The sequence below is a fragment of the Giraffa tippelskirchi genome, chromosome 7 (genome assembly GCF_054371585.1).
Source record: "Giraffa tippelskirchi isolate mGirTip1 chromosome 7, T2T-mGirTip1v1.2.pri, whole genome shotgun sequence".
Classification (NCBI taxonomy): domain Eukaryota; kingdom Metazoa; phylum Chordata; class Mammalia; order Artiodactyla; family Giraffidae; genus Giraffa; species Giraffa tippelskirchi.
In genome coordinates this window covers 63,708,714-63,731,601 of record NC_137281.1, presented here as the reverse complement: position 1 = coordinate 63,731,601, position 22,888 = coordinate 63,708,714, and the positions used below count along the sequence as shown (strand labels likewise).

General features: G+C 55.1%; 3 protein-coding genes and 2 long non-coding RNA genes across 8 annotated transcripts in view; 3 read left to right on the top strand and 2 right to left on the bottom strand.

The window, feature by feature from the left end:
* The window catches only part of LOC145513989 (uncharacterized), a 30,383-nt gene extending 15,301 nt beyond the window's left edge, over positions 1 to 15,082 (bottom strand). The window contains exons 1-2 of one of the 2 annotated variants that reach the window (XR_014059790.1): positions 14,863 to 14,974; positions 7,220 to 7,331 (exon numbers count right to left, since the gene is read on the bottom strand). This is a non-coding gene — a long non-coding RNA (uncharacterized LOC145513989). Of the gene's footprint in view, positions 1 to 7,219; positions 7,332 to 14,862 lie in introns of both variants that reach the window. The other variant, XR_014059792.1, reaches the window with a different exon arrangement.
* On the top strand, positions 362 to 5,185 carry LOC145513959 (uncharacterized). Of its 2 annotated transcripts, none has more exons than XM_081511039.1 (3): positions 362 to 3,566; positions 3,966 to 4,278; positions 4,586 to 5,185. In XM_081511039.1, exons 1-3 carry the CDS (start codon positions 3,330 to 3,332, stop codon positions 5,155 to 5,157), a joined length of 1,122 nt encoding a protein of 373 aa, XP_081367165.1. In that variant the 5' UTR covers positions 362 to 3,329; the 3' UTR covers positions 5,158 to 5,185. The 2 variants fall into 2 exon arrangements, with proteins under 2 accessions (XP_081367165.1, XP_081367164.1); XM_081511038.1 differs by having other exon boundaries at positions 4,535 to 5,185.
* Positions 11,017 to 12,824, top strand: LOC145513978 (uncharacterized). Its single transcript, XM_081511067.1, has 3 exons — positions 11,017 to 11,209; positions 11,609 to 11,921; positions 12,178 to 12,824. Exons 1-3 carry the CDS (start codon positions 11,075 to 11,077, stop codon positions 12,798 to 12,800), a joined length of 1,071 nt encoding a protein of 356 aa, XP_081367193.1. The 5' UTR covers positions 11,017 to 11,074; the 3' UTR covers positions 12,801 to 12,824.
* Positions 15,083 to 18,664: 3,582 nt separating the features above from the next.
* Positions 18,665 to 20,473, top strand: LOC145513980 (uncharacterized). Of its 2 annotated transcripts, none has more exons than XM_081511071.1 (3): positions 18,665 to 18,857; positions 19,257 to 19,569; positions 19,826 to 20,473. In XM_081511071.1, the coding sequence occupies exons 1-3, from the start codon at positions 18,723 to 18,725 to the stop codon at positions 20,446 to 20,448; spliced, it is 1,071 nt and encodes a 356-aa protein (XP_081367197.1). In that variant the 5' UTR covers positions 18,665 to 18,722; the 3' UTR covers positions 20,449 to 20,473. The 2 variants fall into 2 exon arrangements, with proteins under 2 accessions (XP_081367197.1, XP_081367198.1); XM_081511072.1 differs by having other exon boundaries at positions 18,688 to 18,857; positions 19,877 to 20,473.
* A 188-nt stretch (positions 20,474 to 20,661) lies between these two features.
* LOC145513996 (uncharacterized) lies at positions 20,662 to 22,778 on the bottom strand. Its single transcript, XR_014059801.1, has 2 exons — positions 22,720 to 22,778; positions 20,662 to 22,622 (listed from the first exon to the last, which is right to left on the bottom strand). It is a non-coding gene; the product is annotated as an uncharacterized LOC145513996 (long non-coding RNA).
* Between the last annotated feature and the right edge of the window lie 110 nt (positions 22,779 to 22,888).

The window sequence follows — 22,888 nt, the reverse complement described above, 5'->3', positions numbered from 1 at the left end:
GGCAAACCGTACTTTTTAATGAGGCCAATGTCACAGAAAAAAAAAAAAATGCTTCACAATGAACTGCTCAAGGAAGCTACTAAATAAACTTTCAGAAAAGTTAAGTCGTTTTTTTTTTTTTTTTAATAGGGTGACGGAGAGCTATACCTTTCCCATCTATGTGAATTTAGGTTTAAACTAGATTTCCCTTGGCTATTATATAAGACAAAAAACCCCACATCACCCCCTTTCACTCCCCCCACCCCGAAACAGTGTTTTAGTCTATTGAGTTTTTGTGTCCTCAGTTGTGTCTGATTCACGGCAACTCACGAACTCTACACAGCCAGGCTCTTCCGTCCATGGAATTCAGGGCAATTTTTTTCTGTCACAGTAAATGCCCACCCTGGGTGATCCAAAGGCAAGGGCTCAGAGGCTCCTGAGAGACTAACTCCTTTCAGCTGAGCACAGAGCTGGCTCCTCACTGGGATGCCTGTGGCCTGGGGCTCCCAGAGGGGAGAGCAGCACTCGCCCCACCGTGTGGTCACTGCTGGAAGTGCAGGCTGCTCCTCACTCCCCCTTGACAGTGTCCCTGAGGGCAGAACAGTGTGAATCTATCTACTCAAGGTGGAAATGCAAACTCCGATGCAACCAAACTTCCCACAAGGTCTCCAAAACCACTCAGGAACAGGGAATTGGAAACTGCAGGGCATGACATGAATGGAGATGGAGGCTTGACACCTTACACCGAGTTCACTTCCAGTTATCCCTAGACAAAGTTTCCATGAAAACTTGTCACAAATCTAGAAGAACAATGAGCAGAAACCGGACACGTGCTTTGAGTCTTCACACACAAAACTAAAAGGCAGTCCACAAAACAACCCAGAGAATACAGTGGACTTTGCAAAATCAAAGATATCTACTGTGGGAAAGACCTCATTACAAAAGCAAAAGACAGGTCATACATCGCGAGACGAATGAGTGGAAACACAAAGCTTCTCAAGGACGTGTCTCCAAACAGACAAAGAACACCAACACAACAAGCCTGTGAAAACTAGGGAAAGGTCTGAAGGGACACCAGACTGAGGAAGACACACACAGAGTATCCCGGATGATGTCCAGCACTGAGGGCCTGAAGAAACAACAGTCTAGTTGCACTCCCTCAGGCCTGTGTGACCCTGGATGAGGCCTCTGTTTCCCGGTGGCTCTGAGAGATGGACAGGGAGGAAGGGGAAGAGAAATCACTTGCACTTCTAATACTCACAGCAAAGTCTTCCAATGAGAAGGGAATTATCACCCCCACTGACAATGCCATTCACTGAAGTGATACCCACGAGTCCATCTAACCCAGAAGGGAAGGAAGGACCTGTTCTCACAAAACGGCGAGAGATGGAAGAAAGAAGATCAAGCCCACACCAATCACTGGAAAGAGAAGCTGTGCTCAGGGCTTGAAAGAATTCCTATTGGGAAAATGATGTCACAGCCCCACAAGGCAATCCACAGCTTCGATGCTATTCCTCCCAAAATGCCAATGCATTTTCGCACCGAACAAAGAATTGCAAAAGGGGTTACGGAAACAGAAAAGAGCCTAAATTGTCAATACAATCCGACGAAAAAGCCCCGATACGGACATCCAAGGTTGTGTGAAAGGAAATTAGACGACCAAACTAGGATCCTCAGGAGAGTATTGGAGAAGGCGATGGCGACCCACTCCAGTACTCTTGCCTGGAAAATGCCCTGGACGGAGGAGCCTGGTAGGCTGCAGGCCATGGGGTCGCGCAGAGTCAGACACGACTGAAGTGACTTAGCCGCAGCGGCAGCAGCAGGACGGTATGCTATTGGGAATACAACAACACACACAGATCCAGATCGATGGAATAAAGTTGAGGGTCCAGAAACAAACCCCGGCATCCATGGTCAACTCATCTCTGACACAGAAGGGGAGAATATCCAAATGGGAACAAGAAAGCCTCTTCAATCAATGTCCATGGGAAAACCAGACAGCTACATCTGAAGAACGCTATTGGTTTTGATCTCACACCACCTCAATATCGGGGAAAAACCTCACCCTAAAGACTGATGTCATGAGATAGCTAGAAAGAAGCGTAGGTCAAAGGCTCCTTAACATCAGAGTCTCCTTGCCATTTGCTGGGCGGAGGTAGAAATGGGTCTCTTCAAGTAAGGGGAAGAGGGAAACCAAGTACACCAATGGGTTTCCATCCAATGGAACCTCTTCACAACAGAGAAGCTAAGCATTCACAAATGCAAAAGATAGGAAACGGAACATGAGAGACTCCTTGCAAGTGGTGTATCTGAGAAGGGGTTCATATGGAAAGAGACGAAGAATGCACAGCACTCAGATTCCAAGAAACACCACCACCACCCTTGACCCTTCCCCCATGACCAACTCCGACCTAAAGCCTTTCTCTCCCTCTAACCTATCCCTAAAACATAACCCTCATCTAATCATATACATGGGCATTCCTAGCATCCATCCATCCACACACGAGAGAGAAAGAGGAAGGCACAGACTGAATCGAGAAAGGAAAAGAGAGGGACACAGCCAGAGAGAGACACGGAACCAAAGAGAGGAAAGGAGTCGATGGTCCAGACTTTTCATCAATCTGTCTCGAAGGTAGAAGCAATGACAGCGCCCATCCACCCCAGAAGGGGGAAAAGGACGGAAGGTTTGGAGAGGAAAAGACAAGAACGCAGGGAGCCATTAGAAGCTCAGCCACCCGCAGAAGCCGAGCTGGGACACTTGAACAGAATCTCAATGGAAACAGAGGACCAGAAAGTTGGCTACTCTTTTCTATAAGAGAGGGAGACCTTCGAGTCTTCCTTTCGGTCCTCCAACTTGCATGCGGGGTCTCAAAACAGTCAGGAGGGGGAGTGCCTTTTCCTGGGTACCACGGCGCATCCAGGCCTCGTTCTGCCCCATTCTGTGCTGTGTCAGCCCTGGATGGCGTCTTTCTTTCTGAAGTCTCAGCGCACAAGCTCCACGTGATATCGGCCCCAGGTGGAGAGGCATGGAGCTGCTCGTAGGCCGACAGACCTAGGAAACAGATGGGAGAATGACCCCCACTCTGCAGATGGAGAGACTGGGGAAACCCTGAGGGGCATATGCTTGTCCAGGGCCACACCACTTATGAGAAGAAGGAGCCTGGTCTGAGAGCAGCGGGGTCCTCGGAGCTCAGGCCCTGGCTGCACCCAGGCCTCCCCAGGGCTGTGGGCTGGGCTGTGTGGCTGTCACTGTGCCTGCACATGGCCTAAGGGGGGTGGTCGAGCAGTCAGAAACCCAGAGATTCCCTTGGGAAGTTTTGGGGAAGGGACCTCAGCACGAACCCCAGGAAATGATGTCACCTGCCGGCAACAGAACCCAACAGAACCCGCAACCCGGGTATCCAGGCCTCCAGAGCGGAGAGGAGCCCCCAGCCAGATCACTTGCTGCCAGGATGTTCTGCTGTTTGCCCCTGCCCAGAGGCCGGGGCCTCAGGAAAGCTCACAGGCAGTGTGCGTGGGCACCCTGTCGACGTTGGCTCAGGGCACCCCCGAGAGGCCTCTGGCCCTTTGCCCGGAGAAACAGAAAGGTAACACGGGGAGCCCCAGGCGGGGCCAGGCCACCTCTCCCATGCCACCCGGAAACACCGGGTCCTTTGCCTGTGTGTGTGGATGCGGGTTTCTCGGGGTGTGTCTCCCTCAAGGAAGCCCAGGCGGATGTGGGGTCAGAAGCCTGTGGACAAGTTGTGTCCACACCCCAGGGGAGAGCAGGCTGGGTGGGATGGGGAGAGTGCGGGCAGCGCCGGCCGCCCAGGCTGACCTCACACCCTCAGGTGGGTCTCTTTCCTCCCGGGTGGGGATCTGAGCAGACACACGTCTCTGACCCTTCTGGGAAGAGAAGTTCGAGCAGGCAGAAGCAGCGGCTCCACTGGCCAGGCCCAGCTCGGAAAACTCCCAGCACGGCTGGCTGACGGTCACTGTCGTTGCAGAGCTTCCCACGTGATGAGGCCGGGGACGGGGACACCCCGTCCACCTCCCGGAGGGAGGGGTCGGAGCACCACCCCCCCGCCCGTGAGGCCCAGTGCAGGCTCCAGGTGAGCGTGCCCACGGAGGCATCAGCCCCACCGGGGGCGAAGCGGAGGCGGGGAAGGCCTGCTGCCGAGACACCGCCCAGGATACACCCGGCGGCCCAGTCTGAGGCTGCCACGGAGCTCAGCACACCCGGCTCCGACCCAGAGTCCCGAGAACCCCGGCCTCTGAGGCAGCAGGAGGACCTGGAGCCCAGCACGCCAGAGCACAGAGGTGAGGACGCTGGGGCTGGTGCACGGGAGTGTGTGGGGAGGGGGTGCTGAGCTACACAGGGACGAGTCCCCGAAAGATGCTGCTGGGCCTGCAGCAAGCGCTGGCCTCACACCCCCACCCCCATCTTGCACACTTCAGTCCCAAAAGACATCCGACCCGGGGTATTCTTTGGGAATCTCTTGGAAGCTTTCTGTCCCGGGATACGCACATGCCAAGGCTGGCCTGTGGGCAAACTTTGCTTCTCCCCCGGCTCTAGCACTGGCCTCCAACTGGAACCAGGCTCTACTTCCCAGACCTTTCCCTACAGAGGTGGTGGCTCCAGGTGCAGGACCCAGGGATCCACCGAGGCCAGATGGAGAACCGAGACTTGCCCTCGCAGAGACACCAGGCCAGCTGGGTACTGGCCAGCACACCGGGCAGATCGGATCTCCGTGCCTGAAGGACCCCCAGCCCCAGGCACTGATGTCCCACCCCCTCAGCCAGAACCTCCACCTCCACGTGCACCTGTACCTGCTCGGGCTTTGGCAGGAGAACCCGAGGCAGAGGAGGAGTCACCGCCTCGGCAGGGAGAGCCTGCCCTGGCTCCCGCGCAACACCCGGACGCCGACGATGACTCACCCGCCCCTGCAGGAAGAACGAGCCCCCGCTCTGGACAGAGACCCAGAGCCCTTGCCGGAAACACCACGTCCAGGGGAGCGGTCGGCTCTGCAGCCTCCATCCCTGTCTGCTCACCGTGGAGGCCGGCAACTCCGTCTGCCCCCAGGGGACATGGAGTTCCTTTCCCCTGAACTGCTTTGCATTTGGTTTGTTTCCACCTTTCTGGTGATGTTTCATTTTTTGTATGGTTTCCTGTATTTCTCTTGGTTAAGTTGGGATTAGTAAACTTTTTCATCATTGTTGCAATTTGGGAACACTGTTGTGTAACTCTGGTGATACTGTGTTACCATCACCACTTTGTAGTTTCAGACCCGTTCGATCTTTATGCCCCACCCCCCAACAAAGCCTGGATTCAAGGCAAGCACGCCCTGTTCATCCCTCCCCCCGATCCTGAACACAACTTCACCTTTTCTTTCTGCATTCCTTCCTACATTCTTGGTGTCCCCAATCAATGACTCTCAGTGAAATGACTGAAGGAGTTTTTTTCGGACTCTCCACCTACTGTAAGACTCCATTGGAGAGTTCTCATTTTTATGTCATTTGAACTAGCCTTTGATAGCTGAAAGGACGGTATACGTCCTTTCAAGATATCATGTGCCAAACGAAGCCCTTTTGGCAAATGCCATCATTATCTCCAGGCAGGCATTGCTGTTTGAAGGGTGACATCTCAGCCAGAAGGCAGAGGCTGAGCTCCTCTTGTTGCACCAGCTCCCAAAAGAAGCCAAGAAAGGGAGCTGGAACAACAAACCACCCCAACGCCCAGGAAAGCGTTCTTCACGACAGAAGGCTAGAAAATGACCCAACAACCTTGTGGCCCAGAACCCCTCTAGAAAAATCACTGTTCCATAAAAAAGAGAAACACATGGGAAGTTCCAAGGAGAGGCAATGCCCATGGCCAGTGTACTTTAGAGACGGCCTGACCGCTCCGGGGAAGACACGCACCGACGGAACCCCTTGGGAAACAGCAGTGATAGTCCTCACCGTCGTAAGGGTTTCCTCTGGGGACAACCTGCCCTGGGCACCACATGAGGGAGCAGACCGGCTTCTCTTCCTCTGCCCCCACACCGTTCACTCATGAAGGCAGCTCAGGTGTTCTCATGCCCTGCCTGCCTGCCTGCCTGCCTGGCTCATGCGTGAGCTGTGCCCACCTCCAGGGCAGGACTCCACCTTCTCCTCTCTGTGTACCGTGAATCTGCACACAGTGGGCTTTCAGAACCTTAGGAGACTTGAGCCATTCCCACTGGAGCCAGAACCCTCCCCAGGAAGGAAAACAGCTGTGGAGTCATTTTGGCCCCAGCACTGGTTCCCAAACCCTGGCGGCTCCTACAGCCTCTACGGTGTGAAGAGGGAGGTCCCTTTTGACAGAGCTTTCCGGCTGTCAGATCTAAGCTGTTGTTTCCCTGTCAGCTGTGTCTCTTCCGTTGCAGCCAGGTGGGCCACGCTGCTCCAAAGGAGCTCACAAGCTGAGTGGCAAGGGAGGTATTGAGAGGACAGGGATGGCTACAACGTGCTGCAAACTGAGTGAGGGTCCCCACAATCCTCAGCAAAGGTCTGTGGTGTGCAAGTGGGGAGTAGAGGGCCCCCAAGTTCCAAAGGAAGGGAGGTACTCGGGAGCTAAAGCCCTTGGCTGCTGTGGTAGCAGCTGCAGATGGCAGCTCGTCCACAGTGCACTTCGAATGAGGTCATATGAGCGGGACTCTGGAAATGGCTCCGAAATCCAGAGAAAGGGGTCAGGGTATGTGGGAATCCGGCGGGGGTGGGGGGTGGATGAAGGAAGGTGTCCTTCCCCTCTCCAGTGCAATTTGGTTTGGTGAGTCTCAAAGCTACCAGATGGCACTTCCCAAGTCAGGCCCCCGCAGGAATCAGGGTGGGCTGCGTGCCTCGGCCCCTGCCACAGGGACAAGCCACACCAGTGGCCTCCCTGAGCTCAAATGGCCGGATCTGGGGGTTCTGTCTGGGTGCACACCTCCTTGCTGTGGCCAAGTTCCCCCCTTCTCTGAGCACCAGCTTCATCCTCTCGAAGGAGGACATCGATTGCTACCTTGGCACGTTACTCTCTTCATCCTGTGAAGACTCATTAGGCTTATCCTACAATTACTAGCTGGCCCGAAGAGATATCTCCTGAATCCAGATTAAGCTGGAGTCTCCCAGGCTCATCTGGCATGTCTTCCCTGAAGTCTGCCAAAACCCACACCCTTGCATTTCCAGGGACTCCCCTTAGCCAGCTGGGCAGAAAACCCAGCATGCTTCAAACAAGCTGACAGACAAGCGGGAGAGGACTCACGGGCAGACGGCCTCCCTCAGGTCTCGGGTGGAGCTCTGGGACCACAGCAGCAACGGGCCATCCCAGCCCCTGGGCTCAGCAGCGCCCTCATTCTCAGGCCGGCGGCTCTGCCCTGAGGGGAGCAGGAAGGTCACCAACTGCCGCAGGCGGACCTCAAGCCCCTCCCACTGCTGGAGCCTGACCTCCCCCGGCCCCACCCCTTCCCCTACCCCAGCAGGACGAGAGCTCGTCTTCCCCTGGCTTCCAACGTCAGGCCCGGCCCTGGGCCCCGATTGGGCACTGCCCCAGTCCGGAGCCAATCACAGTGGCCAGGGAGGTGGAACGCACCGATTGGCCAGGGCCAGGTCATGTGACCATGCTCCCCAGGAAACTCAAATATTACCAAGATTCCCTAACAAACCAATGAACAAAATTATCCAGTAAAGGCAAACCGTACTTTTTAATGAGGCCAATGTCACAGAAAAAAAAAAAAATGCTTCACAATGAACTGCTCAAGGAAGCTACTAAATAAACTTTCAGAAAAGTTAAGTCGTTTTTTTTTTTTTTTTAATAGGGTGACGGAGAGCTATACCTTTCCCATCTATGTGAATTTAGGTTTAAACTAGATTTCCCTTGGCTATTATATAAGACAAAAAACCCCACATCACCCCCTTTCACTCCCCCCACCCCGAAACAGTGTTTTAGTCTATTGAGTTTTTGTGTCCTCAGTTGTGTCTGATTCACGGCAACTCACGAACTCTACACAGCCAGGCTCTTCCGTCCATGGAATTCAGGGCAATTTTTTTCTGTCACAGTAAATGCCCACCCTGGGTGATCCAAAGGCAAGGGCTCAGAGGCTCCTGAGAGACTAACTCCTTTCAGCTGAGCACAGAGCTGGCTCCTCACTGGGATGCCTGTGGCCTGGGGCTCCCAGAGGGGAGAGCAGCACTCGCCCCACCGTGTGGTCACTGCTGGAAGTGCAGGCTGCTCCTCACTCCCCCTTGACAGTGTCCCTGAGGGCAGAACAGTGTGAATCTATCTACTCAAGGTGGAAATGCAAACTCCGATGCAACCAAACTTCCCACAAGGTCTCCAAAACCACTCAGGAACAGGGAATTGGAAACTGCAGGGCATGACATGAATGGAGATGGAGGCTTGACACCTTACACCGAGTTCACTTCCAGTTATCCCTAGACAAAGTTTCCATGAAAACTTGTCACAAATCTAGAAGAACAATGAGCAGAAACCGGACACGTGCTTTGAGTCTTCACACACAAAACTAAAAGGCAGTCCACAAAACAACCCAGAGAATACAGTGGACTTTGCAAAATCAAAGATATCTACTGTGGGAAAGACCTCATTACAAAAGCAAAAGACAGGTCATACATCGCGAGACGAATGAGTGGAAACACAAAGCTTCTCAAGGACGTGTCTCCAAACAGACAAAGAACACCAACACAACAAGCCTGTGAAAACTAGGGAAAGGTCTGAAGGGACACCAGACTGAGGAAGACACACACAGAGTATCCCGGATGATGTCCAGCACTGAGGGCCTGAAGAAACAACAGTCTAGTTGCACTCCCTCAGGCCTGTGTGACCCTGGATGAGGCCTCTGTTTCCCGGTGGCTCTGAGAGATGGACAGGGAGGAAGGGGAAGAGAAATCACTTGCACTTCTAATACTCACAGCAAAGTCTTCCAATGAGAAGGGAATTATCACCCCCACTGACAATGCCATTCACTGAAGTGATACCCACGAGTCCATCTAACCCAGAAGGGAAGGAAGGACCTGTTCTCACAAAACGGCGAGAGATGGAAGAAAGAAGATCAAGCCCACACCAATCACTGGAAAGAGAAGCTGTGCTCAGGGCTTGAAAGAATTCCTATTGGGAAAATGATGTCACAGCCCCACAAGGCAATCCACAGCTTCGATGCTATTCCTCCCAAAATGCCAATGCATTTTCGCACCGAACAAAGAATTGCAAAAGGGGTTACGGAAACAGAAAAGAGCCTAAATTGTCAATACAATCCGACGAAAAAGCCCCGATACGGACATCCAAGGTTGTGTGAAAGGAAATTAGACGACCAAACTAGGATCCTCAGGAGAGTATCGGAGAAGGCGATGGCGACCCACTCCAGTACTCTTGCCTGGAAAATGCCCTGGACGGAGGAGCCTGGTAGGCTGCAGGCCATGGGGTCGCGCAGAGTCAGACACGACTGAAGTGACTTAGCCGCAGCGGCAGCAGCAGGACGGTATGCTATTGGGAATACAACAACACACACAGATCCAGATCGATGGAATAAAGTTGAGGGTCCAGAAACAAACCCCGGCATCCATGGTCAACTCATCTCTGACACAGAAGGGGAGAATATCCAAATGGGAACAAGAAAGCCTCTTCAATCAATGTCCATGGGAAAACCAGACAGCTACATCTGAAGAACGCTATTGGTTTTGATCTCACACCACCTCAATATCGGGGAAAAACCTCACCCTAAAGACTGATGTCATGAGATAGCTAGAAAGAAGCGTAGGTCAAAGGCTCCTTAACATCAGAGTCTCCTTGCCATTTGCTGGGCGGAGGTAGAAATGGGTCTCTTCAAGTAAGGGGAAGAGGGAAACCAAGTACACCAATGGGTTTCCATCCAATGGAACCTCTTCACAACAGAGAAGCTAAGCATTCACAAATGCAAAAGATAGGAAACGGAACATGAGAGACTCCTTGCAAGTGGTGTATCTGAGAAGGGGTTCATATGGAAAGAGACGAAGAATGCACAGCACTCAGATTCCAAGAAACACCACCACCACCCTTGACCCTTCCCCCATGACCAACTCCGACCTAAAGCCTTTCTCTCCCTCTAACCTATCCCTAAAACATAACCCTCATCTAATCATATACATGGGCATTCCTAGCATCCATCCATCCACACACGAGAGAGAAAGAGGAAGGCACAGACTGAATCGAGAAAGGAAAAGAGAGGGACACAGCCAGAGAGAGACACGGAACCAAAGAGAGGAAAGGAGTCGATGGTCCAGACTTTTCATCAATCTGTCTCGAAGGTAGAAGCAATGACAGCGCCCATCCACCCCAGAAGGGGGAAAAGGACGGAAGGTTTGGAGAGGAAAAGACAAGAACGCAGGGAGCCATTAGAAGCTCAGCCACCCGCAGAAGCCGAGCTGGGACACTTGAACAGAATCTCAATGGAAACAGAGGACCAGAAAGTTGGCTACTCTTTTCTATAAGAGAGGGAGACCTTCGAGTCTTCCTTTCGGTCCTCCAACTTGCATGCGGGGTCTCAAAACAGTCAGGAGGGGGAGTGCCTTTTCCTGGGTACCACGGCGCATCCAGGCCTCGTTCTGCCCCATTCTGTGCTGTGTCAGCCCTGGATGGCGTCTTTCTTTCTGAAGTCTCAGCACACAAGCTCCACGTGATATCGGCCCCAGGTGGAGAGGCATGGAGCTGCTCGTAGGCCGACAGACCTAGGAAACAGATGGGAGAATGACCCCCACTCTGCAGATGGAGAGACTGGGGAAACCCTGAGGGGCATATGCTTGTCCAGGGCCACACCACTTATGAGAAGAAGGAGCCTGGTCTGAGAGCAGCGGGGTCCTCGGAGCTCAGGCCCTGGCTGCACCCAGGCCTCCCCAGGGCTGTGGGCTGGGCTGTGTGGCTGTCACTGTGCCTGCACATGGCCTAAGGGGGGTGGTCGAGCAGTCAGAAACCCAGAGATTCCCTTGGGAAGTTTTGGGGAAGGGACCTCAGCACGAACCCCAGGAAATGATGTCACCTGCCGGCAACAGAACCCAACAGAACCCGCAACCCGGGTATCCAGGCCTCCAGAGCGGAGAGGAGCCCCCAGCCAGATCACTTGCTGCCAGGATGTTCTGCTGTTTGCCCCTGCCCAGAGGCCGGGGCCTCAGGAAAGCTCACAGGCAGTGTGCGTGGGCACCCTGTCGACGTTGGCTCAGGGCACCCCCGAGAGGCCTCTGGCCCTTTGCCCGGAGAAACAGAAAGGTAACACGGGGAGCCCCAGGCGGGGCCAGGCCACCTCTCCCATGCCACCCGGAAACACCGGGTCCTTTGCCTGTGTGTGTGGATGCGGGTTTCTCGGGGTGTGTCTCCCTCAAGGAAGCCCAGGCGGATGTGGGGTCAGAAGCCTGTGGACAAGTTGTGTCCACACCCCAGGGGAGAGCAGGCTGGGTGGGATGGGGAGAGTGCGGGCAGCGCCGGCCGCCCAGGCTGACCTCACACCCTCAGGTGGGTCTCTTTCCTCCCGGGTGGGGATCTGAGCAGACACACGTCTCTGACCCTTCTGGGAAGAGAAGTTCGAGCAGGCAGAAGCAGCGGCTCCACTGGCCAGGCCCAGCTCGGAAAACTCCCAGCACGGCTGGCTGACGGTCACTGTCGTTGCAGAGCTTCCCACGTGACGAGGCCGAGGACGGGGACACCCCGTCCACCTCCCGGAGGGAGGGGTCGGAGCACCACCCCCCCGCCCGTGAGGCCCAGTGCAGGCTCCAGGTGAGCGTGCCCACGGAGGCATCAGCCCCACCGGGGGCGAAGCGGAGGCGGGGAAGGCCTGCTGCCGAGACACCGCCCAGGATACACCCGGCGGCCCAGTCTGAGGCTGCCACGGAGCTCAGCACACCCGGCTCCGACCCAGAGTCCCGAGAACCCCGGCCTCTGAGGCAGCAGGAGGACCTGGAGCCCAGCACGCCAGAGCACAGAGGTGAGGACGCTGGGGCTGGTGCACGGGAGTGTGTGGGGAGGGGGTGCTGAGCTACACAGGGACGAGTCCCCGAAAGATGCTGCTGGGCCTGCAGCAAGCGCTGGCCTCACACCCCCACCCCCATCTTGCACACTTCAGTCCCAAAAGACATCCGACCCGGGGTATTCTTTGGGAATCTCTTGGAAGCTTTCTGTCCCGGGATACGCACATGCCAAGGCTGGCCTGTGGGCAAACTTTGCTTCTCCCCCGGCTCTAGCACTGGCCTCCAACTGGAACCAGGCTCTACTTCCCAGACCTGTCCCTACAGAGGTGGTGGCTCCAGGTGCAGGACCCAGGGATCCACCGAGGCCAGATGGAGAACCGAGACATGCCCTCGCAGAGACACCAGGCCAGCTGGGTACTGGCCAGCACACCGGGCAGATCGGATCTCCGTGCCTGCAGGACCCCCAGCCCCAGGCACTGATGTCCCACCCCCTCAGCCAGAACCTCCACCTCCACGTGCACCTGTACCTGCTCGGGCTTTGGCAGGAGAACCCGAGGCAGAGGAGGAGTTACCGCCTCGGCAGGGAGAGCCTGCCCTGGCTCCCGCGCAACACCCAGACGCCGACGATGACTCACCCGCCCCTGCAGGAAGAACGAGCCCCCGCTCTGGACAGAGACCCAGAGCCCTTGCCGGAAACACCACGTCCAGGGGAGCGGTCGGCTCTGCAGCCTCCATCCCTGTCTGCTCACCGTGGAGGCCGGCAACTCCGTCTGCCCCCAGGGGACATGGAGTTCCTTTCCCCTGAACTGCTTTGCATTTGGTTTGTTTCCACCTTTCTGGTGATGTTTCATTTTTTGTATGGTTTCCTGTATTTCTCTTGGTTAAGTTGGGATTAGTAAACTTTTTCATCATTGTTGCAATTTGGGAACACTGTTGTGTAACTCTGGTGATACTGTGTTACCATCACCACTTTGTAGTTTCAGACCCGTTCGATCTTTATGCCCCACCCCCCAACAAAGCCTGGATTCAAGGCAAGCACGCCCTGTTCATCCCTCCCCCCGATCCTGAACACAACTTCACCTTTTCTTTCTGCATTCATTCCTATATTCTTGGTGTCCCCAATCAATGACTCTCAGTGAAATGACTGAAGGAGTTTTTTTCGGACTCTCCACCTACTGTAAGACTCCATTGGAGAGTTCTCATTTTTATGTCATTTGAACTAGCCTTTGATAGCTGAAAGGACGGTGTACGTCCTTTCAAGATATCATGTGCCAAACGAAGCCCTTTTGGCAAATGCCATCATTATCTCCAGGCAGGCATTGCTGTTTGAAGGGTGACATCTCAGCCAGAAGGCAGAGGCTGAGCTCCTCTTGTTGCACCAGCTCCCAAAAGAAGCCAAGAAAGGGAGCTGGAACAACAAACCACCCCAACGCCCAGGAAAGCGTTCTTCACGACAGAAGGCTAGAAAATGACCCAACAACCTTGTGGCCCAGAACCCCTCTAGAAAAATCACTGTTCCATAAAAAAGAGAAACACATGGGAAGTTCCAAGGAGAGGCAATGCCCATGGCCAGTGTACTTTAGAGACGGCCTGACCGCTCCGGGGAAGACACGCACCGACGGAACCCCTTGGGAAACAGCAGTGATAGTCCTCACCGTCGTAAGGGTTTCCTCTGGGGACAACCTGCCCTGGGCACCACATGAGGGAGCAGACCGGCTTCTCTTCCTCTGCCCCCACACCGTTCACTCATGAAGGCAGCTCAGGTGTTCTCATGCCCTGCCTGCCTGCCTGCCTGCCTGGCTCATGCGTGAGCTGTGCCCACCTCCAGGGCAGGACTCCACCTTCTCCTCTCTGTGTACCGTGAATCTGCACACAGTGGGCTTTCAGAACCTTAGGAGACTTGAGCCATTCCCACTGGAGCCAGAACCCTCCCCAGGAAGGAAAACAGCTGTGGAGTCATTTTGGCCCCAGCACTGGTTCCCAAACCCTGGCGGCTCCTACAGCCTCTACGGTGTGAAGAGGGAGGTCCCTTTTGACAGAGCTTTCCGGCTGTCAGATCTAAGCTGTTGTTTCCCTGTCAGCTGTGTCTCTTCCGTTGCAGCCAGGTGGGCCACGCTGCTCCAAAGGAGCTCACAAGCTGAGTGGCAAGGGAGGTATTGAGAGGACAGGGATGGCTACAACGTGCTGCAAACTGAGTGAGGGTCCCCACAATCCTCAGCAAAGGTCTGTGGTGTGCAAGTGGGGAGTAGAGGGCCCCCAAGTTCCAAAGGAAGGGAGGTACTCGGGAGCTAAAGCCCTTGGCTGCTGTGGTAGCAGCTGCAGATGGCAGCTCGTCCACAGTGCACTTCGAATGAGGTCATATGAGCGGGACTCTGGAAATGGCTCCGAAATCCAGAGAAAGGGGTCAGGGTATGTGGGAATCCGGCGGGGGTGGGGGGTGGATGAAGGAAGGTGTCCTTCCCCTCTCCAGTGCAATTTGGTTTGGTGAGTCTCAAAGCTACCAGATGGCACTTCCCAAGTCAGGCCCCCGCAGGAATCAGGGTGGGCTGCGTGCCTCGGCCCCTGCCACAGGGACAAGCCACACCAGTGGCCTCCCTGAGCTCAAATGGCCGGATCTGGGGGTTCTGTCTGGGTGCACACCTCCTTGCTGTGGCCAAGTTCCCCCCTTCTCTGAGCACCAGCTTCATCCTCTCGAAGGAGGACATCGATTGCTACCTTGGCACGTTACTCTCTTCATCCTGTGAAGACTCATTAGGCTTATCCTACAATTACTAGCTGGCCCGAAGAGATATCTCCTGAATCCAGATTAAGCTGGAGTCTCCCAGGCTCATCTGGCATGTCTTCCCTGAAGTCTGCCAAAACCCACACCCTTGCATTTCCAGGGACTCCCCTTAGCCAGCTGGGCAGAAAACCCAGCATGCTTCAAACAAGCTGACAGACAAGCGGGAGAGGACTCACGGGCAGACGGCCTCCCTCAGGTCTCGGGTGGAGCTCTGGGACCACAGCAGCAACGGGCCATCCCAGCCCCTGGGCTCAGCAGCGCGCTCATTCTCAGGCCGGCGGCTCTGCCCTGAGGGGAGCAGGAAGGTCACCAACTGCCGCAGGCGGACCTCAAGCCCCTCCCACTGCTGGAGCCTGACCTCCCCCGGCCCCACCCCTTCCCCTACCCCAGCAGGACGAGAGCTCGTCTTCCCCTGGCTTCCAACGTCAGGCCCGGCCCTGGGCCCCGATTGGGCACTGCCCCAGTCCGGAGCCAATCACAGTGGCCAGGGAGGTGGAACGCACCGATTGGCCAGGGCCAGGTCATGTGACCATGCTCCCCAGGAAACTCAAATATTACCAAGATTCCCTAACAAACCAATGAACAAAATTATCCAGTAAAGGCAAACCGTACTTTTTAATGAGGCCAATGTCACAGAAAAAAAAAAAAAAATGCTTCACAATGAACTGCTCAAGGAAGCTACTAAATAAACTTTCAGAAAAGTTAAGTCGTTTTTTTTTTTTTTTTTAATAGGGTGACGGAGAGCTATACCTTTCCCATCTATGTGAATTTAGGTTTAAACTAGATTTCCCTTGGCTATTATATAAGACAAAAAACCCCACATCACCCCCTTTCACTCCCCCCACCCCCAAACAGTGTTTTAGTCTATTGAGTTTTTGTGTCCTCAGTTGTGTCTGATTCACGGCAACTCACGAACTCTACACAGCCAGGCTCTTCCGTCCATGGAATTCAGGGCAATTTTTTTCTGTCACAGTAAATGCCCACCCTGGGTGATCCAAAGGCAAGGGCTCAGAGGCTCCTGAGAGACTAACTCCTTTCAGCTGAGCACAGAGCTGGCTCCTCACTGGGATGCCTGTGGCCTGGGGCTCCCAGAGGGGAGAGCAGCACTCGCCCCACCGTGTGGTCACTGCTGGAAGTGCAGGCTGCTCCTCACTCCCCCTTGACAGTGTCCCTGAGGGCAGAACAGTGTGAATCTATCTACTCAAGGTGGAAATGCAAACTCCGATGCAACCAAACTTCCCACAAGGTCTCCAAAACCACTCAGGAACAGGGAATTGGAAACTGCAGGGCATGACATGAATGGAGATGGAGGCTTGACACCTTACACCGAGTTCACTTCCAGTTATCCCTAGACAAAGTTTCCATGAAAACTTGTCACAAATCTAGAAGAACAATGAGCAGAAACCGGACACGTGTTTTGAGTCTTCACACACAAAACTAAAAGGCAGTCCACAAAACAACCCAGAGAATACAGTGGACTTTGCAAAATCAAAGATATCTACTGTGGGAAAGACCTCATTACAAAAGCAAAAGACAGGTCATACATCGCGAGACGAATGAGTGGAAACACAAAGCTTCTCAAGGACGTGTCTCCAAACAGACAAAGAACACCAACACAACAAGCCTGTGAAAACTAGGGAAAGGTCTGAAGGGACACCAGACTGAGGAAGACACACACAGAGTATCCCGGATGATGTCCAGCACTGAGGGCCTGAAGAAACAACAGTCTAGTTGCACTCCCTCAGGCCTGTGTGACCCTGGATGAGGCCTCTGTTTCCCGGTGGCTCTGAGAGATGGACAGGGAGGAAGGGGAAGAGAAATCACTTGCACTTCTAATACTCACAGCAAAGTCTTCCAATGAGAAGGGAATTATCACCCCCACTGACAATGCCATTCACTGAAGTGATACCCACGAGTCCATCTAACCCAGAAGGGAAGGAAGGACCTGTTCTCACAAAACGGCGAGAGATGGAAGAAAGAAGATCAAGCCCACACCAATCACTGGAAAGAGAAGCTGTGCTCAGGGCTTGAAAGAATTCCTATTGGGAAAATGATGTCACAGCCCCACAAGGCAATCCACAGCTTCGATGCTATTCCTCCCAAAATGCCAATGCATTTTCGCACCGAACAAAGAATTGCAAAAGGGGTTACGGAAACAGAAAAGAGCCTAAATTGTCAATACAATCCGACGAAAAAGCCCCGATACGGACATCCAAGGTTGTGTGAAAGGAAATTAGACGACCAAACTAGGATCCTCAGGAGAGTATCGGAGAAGGCGATGGCGACCCACTCCAGTACTCTTGCCTGGAGAATGCCCTGGACGGAGGAGCCTGGTAGGCTGCAGGCCATGGGGTCGCGCAGAGTCAGACACGACTGAAGTGACTTAGCCGCAGCGGCAGCAGCAGGACGGTATGCTATTGGGAATACAACAACACACACAGATCCAGATCGATGGAATAAAGTTGAGGGTCCAGAAACAAACCCCGGCATCCATGGTCAACTCATCTCTGACACAGAAGGGGAGAATATCCAAATGGGAACAAGAAAGCCTCTTCAATCAATGTCCATGGGAAAACCAGACAGCTACATCTGAAGAACGCTATTGGTTTTGATCTCACACCACCTCAATATCGGGGAAAAACCTCACCCTAAAGACTGATGTCATGAGATAGCTAGAAAGAAGCGTAGGTCAAAGGCTCCTTAACATCAGAGTCTCCTTGCCATTTGCTGGGCGGAGGTAGAAATGGGTCTCTTCAAGTAAGGGGAAGAGGGAAACCAAGTACACCAATGGGTTTCCATCCAATGGAACCTCTTCACAACAGAGAAGCTAAGCATTCACAAATGCAAAAGATAGGAAACGGAACATGAGAGACTCCTTGCAAGTGGTGTATCTGAGAAGGGGTTCATATGGAAAGAGACGAAGAATGCACAGCACTCAGATTCCAAGAAACACCACCACCACCCTTGACCCTTCCCCCATGACCAACTCCGACCTAAAGCCTTTCTCTCCCTCTAACCTATCCCTAAAACATAACCCTCATCTAATCATATACATGGGCATTCCTAGCATCCATCCATCCACACACGAGAGAGAAAGAGGAAGGCACAGACTGAATCGAGAAAGGAAAAGAGAGGGACACAGCCAGAGAGAGACACGGAACCAAAGAGAGGAAAGGAGTCGATGGTCCAGACTTTTCATCAATCTGTCTCGAAGGTAGAAGCAATGACAGCGCCCATCCACCCCAGAAGGGGGAAAAGGACGGAAGGTTTGGAGAGGAAAAGACAAGAACGCAGGGAGCCATTAGAAGCTCAGCCACCCGCAGAAGCCGAGCTGGGACACTTGAACAGAATCTCAATGGAAACAGAGGACCAGAAAGTTGGCTACTCTTTTCTATAAGAGAGGGAGACCTTCGAGTCTTCCTTTCGGTCCTCCAACTTGCATGCGGGGTCTCAAAACAGTCAGGAGGGGGAGTGCCTTTTCCTGGGTACCACGGCGCATCCAGGCCTCGTTCTGCCCCATTCTGTGCTGTGTCAGCCCTGGATGGCGTCTTTCTTTCTGAAGTCTCAGCGCACAAGCTCCACGTGATATCGGCCCCAGGTGGAGAGGCATGGAGCTGCTCGTAGGCCGACAGACCTAGGAAACAGATGGGAGAATGACCCCCACTCTGCAGATGGAGAGACTGGGGAAACCCTGAGGGGCATATGCTTGTCCAGGGCCACACCACTTATGAGAAGAAGGAGCCTGGTCTGAGAGCAGCGGGGTCCTCGGAGCTCAGGCCCTGGCTGCACCCAGGCCTGCACCCAGGGCTGTGGGCTGGGCTGTGTGGCTGTCACTGTGCCTGCACATGGCCTAAGGGGGGTGGTCGAGCAGTCAGAAACCCAGAGATTCCCTTGGGAAGTTTTGGGGAAGGGACCTCAGCACGAACCCCAGGAAATGATGTCACCTGCCGGCAACAGAACCCAACAGAACCCGCAACCCGGGTATCCAGGCCTCCAGAGCGGAGAGGAGCCCCCAGCCAGATCACTTGCTGCCAGGATGTTCTGCTGTTTGCCCCTGCCCAGAGGCCGGGGCCTCAGGAAAGCTCACAGGCAGTGTGCGTGGGCACCCTGTCGACGTTGGCTCAGGGCACCCCCGAGAGGCCTCTGGCCCTTTGCCCGGAGAAACAGAAAGGTAACACGGGGAGCCCCAGGCGGGGCCAGGCCACCTCTCCCATGCCACCCGGAAACACCGGGTCCTTTGCCTGTGTGTGTGGATGCGGGTTTCTCGGGGTGTGTCTCCCTCAAGGAAGCCCAGGCGGATGTGGGGTCAGAAGCCTGTGGACAAGTTGTGTCCACACCCCAGGGGAGAGCAGGCTGGGTGGGATGGGGAGAGTGCGGGCAGCGCCGGCCGCCCAGGCTGACCTCACACCCTCAGGTGGGTCTCTTTCCTCCCGGGTGGGGATCTGAGCAGACACACGTCTCTGACCCTTCTGGGAAGAGAAGTTCGAGCAGGCAGAAGCAGCGGCTCCACTGGCCAGGCCCAGCTCGGAAAACTCCCAGCACGGCTGGCTGACGGTCACTGTCGTTGCAGAGCTTCCCACGTGATGAGGCCGAGGACGGGGACACCCCGTCCACCTCCCGGAGGGAGGGGTCGGAGCACCACCCCCCCGCCCGTGAGGCCCAGTGCAGGCTCCAGGTGAGCGTGCCCACGGAGGCATCAGCCCCACCGGGGGCGAAGCGGAGGCGGGGAAGGCCTGCTGCCGAGACACCGCCCAGGATACACCCGGCGGCCCAGTCTGAGGCTGCCACGGAGCTCAGCACACCCGGCTCCGACCCAGAGTCCCGAGAACCCCGGCCTCTGAGGCAGCAGGAGGACCTGGAGCCCAGCACGCCAGAGCACAGAGGTGAGGACGCTGGGGCTGGTGCACGGGAGTGTGTGGGGAGGGGGTGCTGAGCTACACAGGGACGAGTCCCCGAAAGATGCTGCTGGGCCTGCAGCAAGCGCTGGCCTCACACCCCCACCCCCATCTTGCACACTTCAGTCCCAAAAGACATCCGACCCGGGGTATTCTTTGGGAATCTCTTGGAAGCTTTCTGTCCCGGGATACGCACATGCCAAGGCTGGCCTGTGGGCAAACTTTGCTTCTCCCCCGGCTCTAGCACTGGCCTCCAACTGGAACCAGGCTCTACTTCCCAGACCTGTCCCTACAGAGGTGGTGGCTCCAGGTGCAGGACCCAGGGATCCACCGAGGCCAGATGGAGAACCGAGACTTGCCCTCGCAGAGACACCAGGCCAGCTGGGTACTGGCCAGCACACCGGGCAGATCGGATCTCCGTGCCTGCAGGACCCCCAGCCCCAGGCACTGATGTCCCACCCCCTCAGCCAGAACCTCCACCTCCACGTGCACCTGTACCTGCTCGGGCTTTGGCAGGAGAACCCGAGGCAGAGGAGGAGTCACCGCCTCGGCAGGGAGAGCCTGCCCTGGCTCCCGCGCAACACCCAGACGCCAACGATGACTCACCCGCCCCTGCAGGAAGAACGAGCCCCCGCTCTGGACAGAGACCCAGAGCCCTTGCCGGAAACACCACGTCCAGGGGAGCGGTCGGCTCTGCAGCCTCCATCCCTGTCTGCTCACCGTGGAGGCCGGCAACTCCGTCTGCCCCCAGGGGACATGGAGTTCCTTTCCCCTGAACTGCTTTGCATTTGGTTTGTTTCCACCTTTCTGGTGATGTTTCATTTTTTGTATGGTTTCCTGTATTTCTCTTGGTTAAGTTGGGATTAGTAAACTTTTTCATCATTGTTGCAATTTGGGAACACTGTTGTGTAACTCTGGTGATACTGTGTTACCATCACCACTTTGTAGTTTCAGACCCGTTCGATCTTTATGCCCCACCCCCCAACAAAGCCTGGATTCAAGGCAAGCACGCCCTGTTCATCCCTCCCCCCGATCCTGAACACAACTTCACCTTTTCTTTCTGCATTCCTTCCTATATTCTTGGTGTCCCCAATCAATGACTCTCAGTGAAATGACTGAAGGAGTTTTTTTCGGACTCTCCACCTACTGTAAGACTCCATTGGAGAGTTCTCATTTTTATGTCATTTGAACTAGCCTTTGATAGCTGAAAGGACGGTGTACGTCCTTTCAAGATATCATGTGCCAAACGAAGCCCTTTTGGCAAATGCCATCATTATCTCCAGGCAGGCATTGCTGTTTGAAGGGTGACATCTCAGCCAGAAGGCAGAGGCTGAGCTCCTCTTGTTGCACCAGCTCCCAAAAGAAGCCAAGAAAGGGAGCTGGAACAACAAACCACCCCAACGCCCAGGAAAGCGTTCTTCACGACAGAAGGCTAGAAAATGACCCAACAACCTTGTGGCCCAGAACCCCTCTAGAAAAATCACTGTTCCATAAAAAAGAGAAACACATGGGAAGTTCCAAGGAGAGGCAATGCCCATGGCCAGTGTACTTTAGAGACGGCCTGACCGCTCCGGGGAAGACACGCACCGACGGAACCCCTTGGGAAACAGCAGTGATAGTCCTCACCGTCGTAAGGGTTTCCTCTGGGGACAACCTGCCCTGGGCACCACATGAGGGAGCAGACCGGCTTCTCTTCCTCTGCCCCCACACCGTTCACTCATGAAGGCAGCTCAGGTGTTCTCATGCCCTGCCTGCCTGCCTGCCTGCCTGGCTCATCCGTGAGCTGTGCCCACCTCCAGGGCAGGACTCCACCTTCTCCTCTCTGTGTACCGTGAATCTGCACACAGTGGGCTTTCAGAACCTTAGGAGACTTGAGCCATTCCCACTGGAGCCAGAACCCTCCCCAGGAAGGAAAACAGCTGTGGAGTCATTTTGGCCCCAGCACTGGTTCCCAAACCCTGGCGGCTCCTACAGCCTCTACGGTGTGAAGAGGGAGGTCCCTTTTGACAGAGCTTTCCGGCTGTCAGATCTAAGCTGTTGTTTCCCTGTCAGCTGTGTCTCTTCCGTTGCAGCCAGGTGGGCCACGCTGCTCCAAAGGAGCTCACAAGCTGAGTGGCAAGGGAGGTATTGAGAGGACAGGGATGGCTACAACGTGCTGCAAACTGAGTGAGGGTCCCCACAATCCTCAGCAAAGGTCTGTGGTGTGCAAGTGGGGAGTAGAGGGCCCCCAAGTTCCAAAGGAAGGGAGGTACTCGGGAGCTAAAGCCCTTGGCTGCTGTGGTAGCAGCTGCAGATGGCAGCTCGTCCACAGTGCACTTCGAATGAGGTCATATGAGCGGGACTCTGGAAATGGCTCCGAAATCCAGAGAAAGGGGTCAGGGTATGTGGGAATCCGGCGGGGGTGGGGGGTGGATGAAGGAAGGTGTCCTTCCCCTCTCCAGTGCAATTTGGTTTGGTGAGTCTCAAAGCTACCAGATGGCACTTCCCAAGTCAGGCCCCCGCAGGAATCAGGGTGGGCTGCGTGCCTCGGCCCCTGCCACAGGGACAAGCCACACCAGTGGCCTCCCTGAGCTCAAATGGCCGGATCTGGGGGTTCTGTCTGGGTGCACACCTCCTTGCTGTGGCCAAGTTCCCCCCTTCTCTGAGCACCAGCTTCATCCTCTCGAAGGAGGACATCGATTGCTACCTTGGCACGTTACTCTCTTCATCCTGTGAAGACTCATTAGGCTTATCCTACAATTACTAGCTGGCCCGAAGAGATATCTCCTGAATCCAGATTAAGCTGGAGTCTCCCAGGCTCATCTGGCATGTCTTCCCTGAAGTCTGCCAAAACCCACACCCTTGCATTTCCAGGGACTCCCCTTAGCCAGCTGGGCAGAAAACCCAGCATGCTTCAAACAAGCTGACAGACAAGCGGGAGAGGACTCACGGGCAGACGGCCTCCCTCAGGTCTCGGGTGGAGCTCTGGGACCACAGCAGCAACGGGCCATCCCAGCCCCTGGGCTCAGCAGCGCCCTCATTCTCAGGCCGGCGGCTCTGCCCTGAGGGGAGCAGGAAGGTCACCAACTGCCGCAGGCGGACCTCAAGCCCCTCCCACTGCTGGAGCCTGACCTCCCCCGGCCCCACCCCTTCCCCTACCCCAGCAGGACGAGAGCTCGTCTTCCCCTGGCTTCCAACGTCAGGCCCGGCCCTGGGCCCCGATTGGGCACTGCCCCAGTCCGGAGCCAATCACAGTGGCCAGGGAGGTGGAACGCACCGATTGGCCAGGGCCAGGTCATGTGACCATGCTCCCCAGGAAACTCAAATA

What these genes read in the sequence shown, in the direction of transcription:
- LOC145513959 (XM_081511038.1), top strand. Translation starts at nt 3,330, where the DNA reads ATGATGTCACCTGCCGGCAACAGAACCCAACAGAACCCGCAACCCGGG. An exon ending in TTGCCCGGAGAAACAGAAAG is followed by an intron (nt 3,567 to 3,965) that starts GTAACACGGGGA and finishes CTGTCGTTGCAG; the next exon opens with AGCTTCCCACGTGATGAGGC. An exon ending in CAGCACGCCAGAGCACAGAG is followed by an intron (nt 4,279 to 4,534) that starts GTGAGGACGCTG and finishes CCCCGGCTCTAG; the next exon opens with CACTGGCCTCCAACTGGAAC.
- LOC145513978 (XM_081511067.1), top strand. Translation starts at nt 11,075, where the DNA reads ATGTTCTGCTGTTTGCCCCTGCCCAGAGGCCGGGGCCTCAGGAAAGCT. An exon ending in TTGCCCGGAGAAACAGAAAG is followed by an intron (nt 11,210 to 11,608) that starts GTAACACGGGGA and finishes CTGTCGTTGCAG; the next exon opens with AGCTTCCCACGTGACGAGGC. An exon ending in CAGCACGCCAGAGCACAGAG is followed by an intron (nt 11,922 to 12,177) that starts GTGAGGACGCTG and finishes CCCCGGCTCTAG; the next exon opens with CACTGGCCTCCAACTGGAAC.
- LOC145513980 (XM_081511071.1), top strand. Translation starts at nt 18,723, where the DNA reads ATGTTCTGCTGTTTGCCCCTGCCCAGAGGCCGGGGCCTCAGGAAAGCT. An exon ending in TTGCCCGGAGAAACAGAAAG is followed by an intron (nt 18,858 to 19,256) that starts GTAACACGGGGA and finishes CTGTCGTTGCAG; the next exon opens with AGCTTCCCACGTGATGAGGC. An exon ending in CAGCACGCCAGAGCACAGAG is followed by an intron (nt 19,570 to 19,825) that starts GTGAGGACGCTG and finishes CCCCGGCTCTAG; the next exon opens with CACTGGCCTCCAACTGGAAC.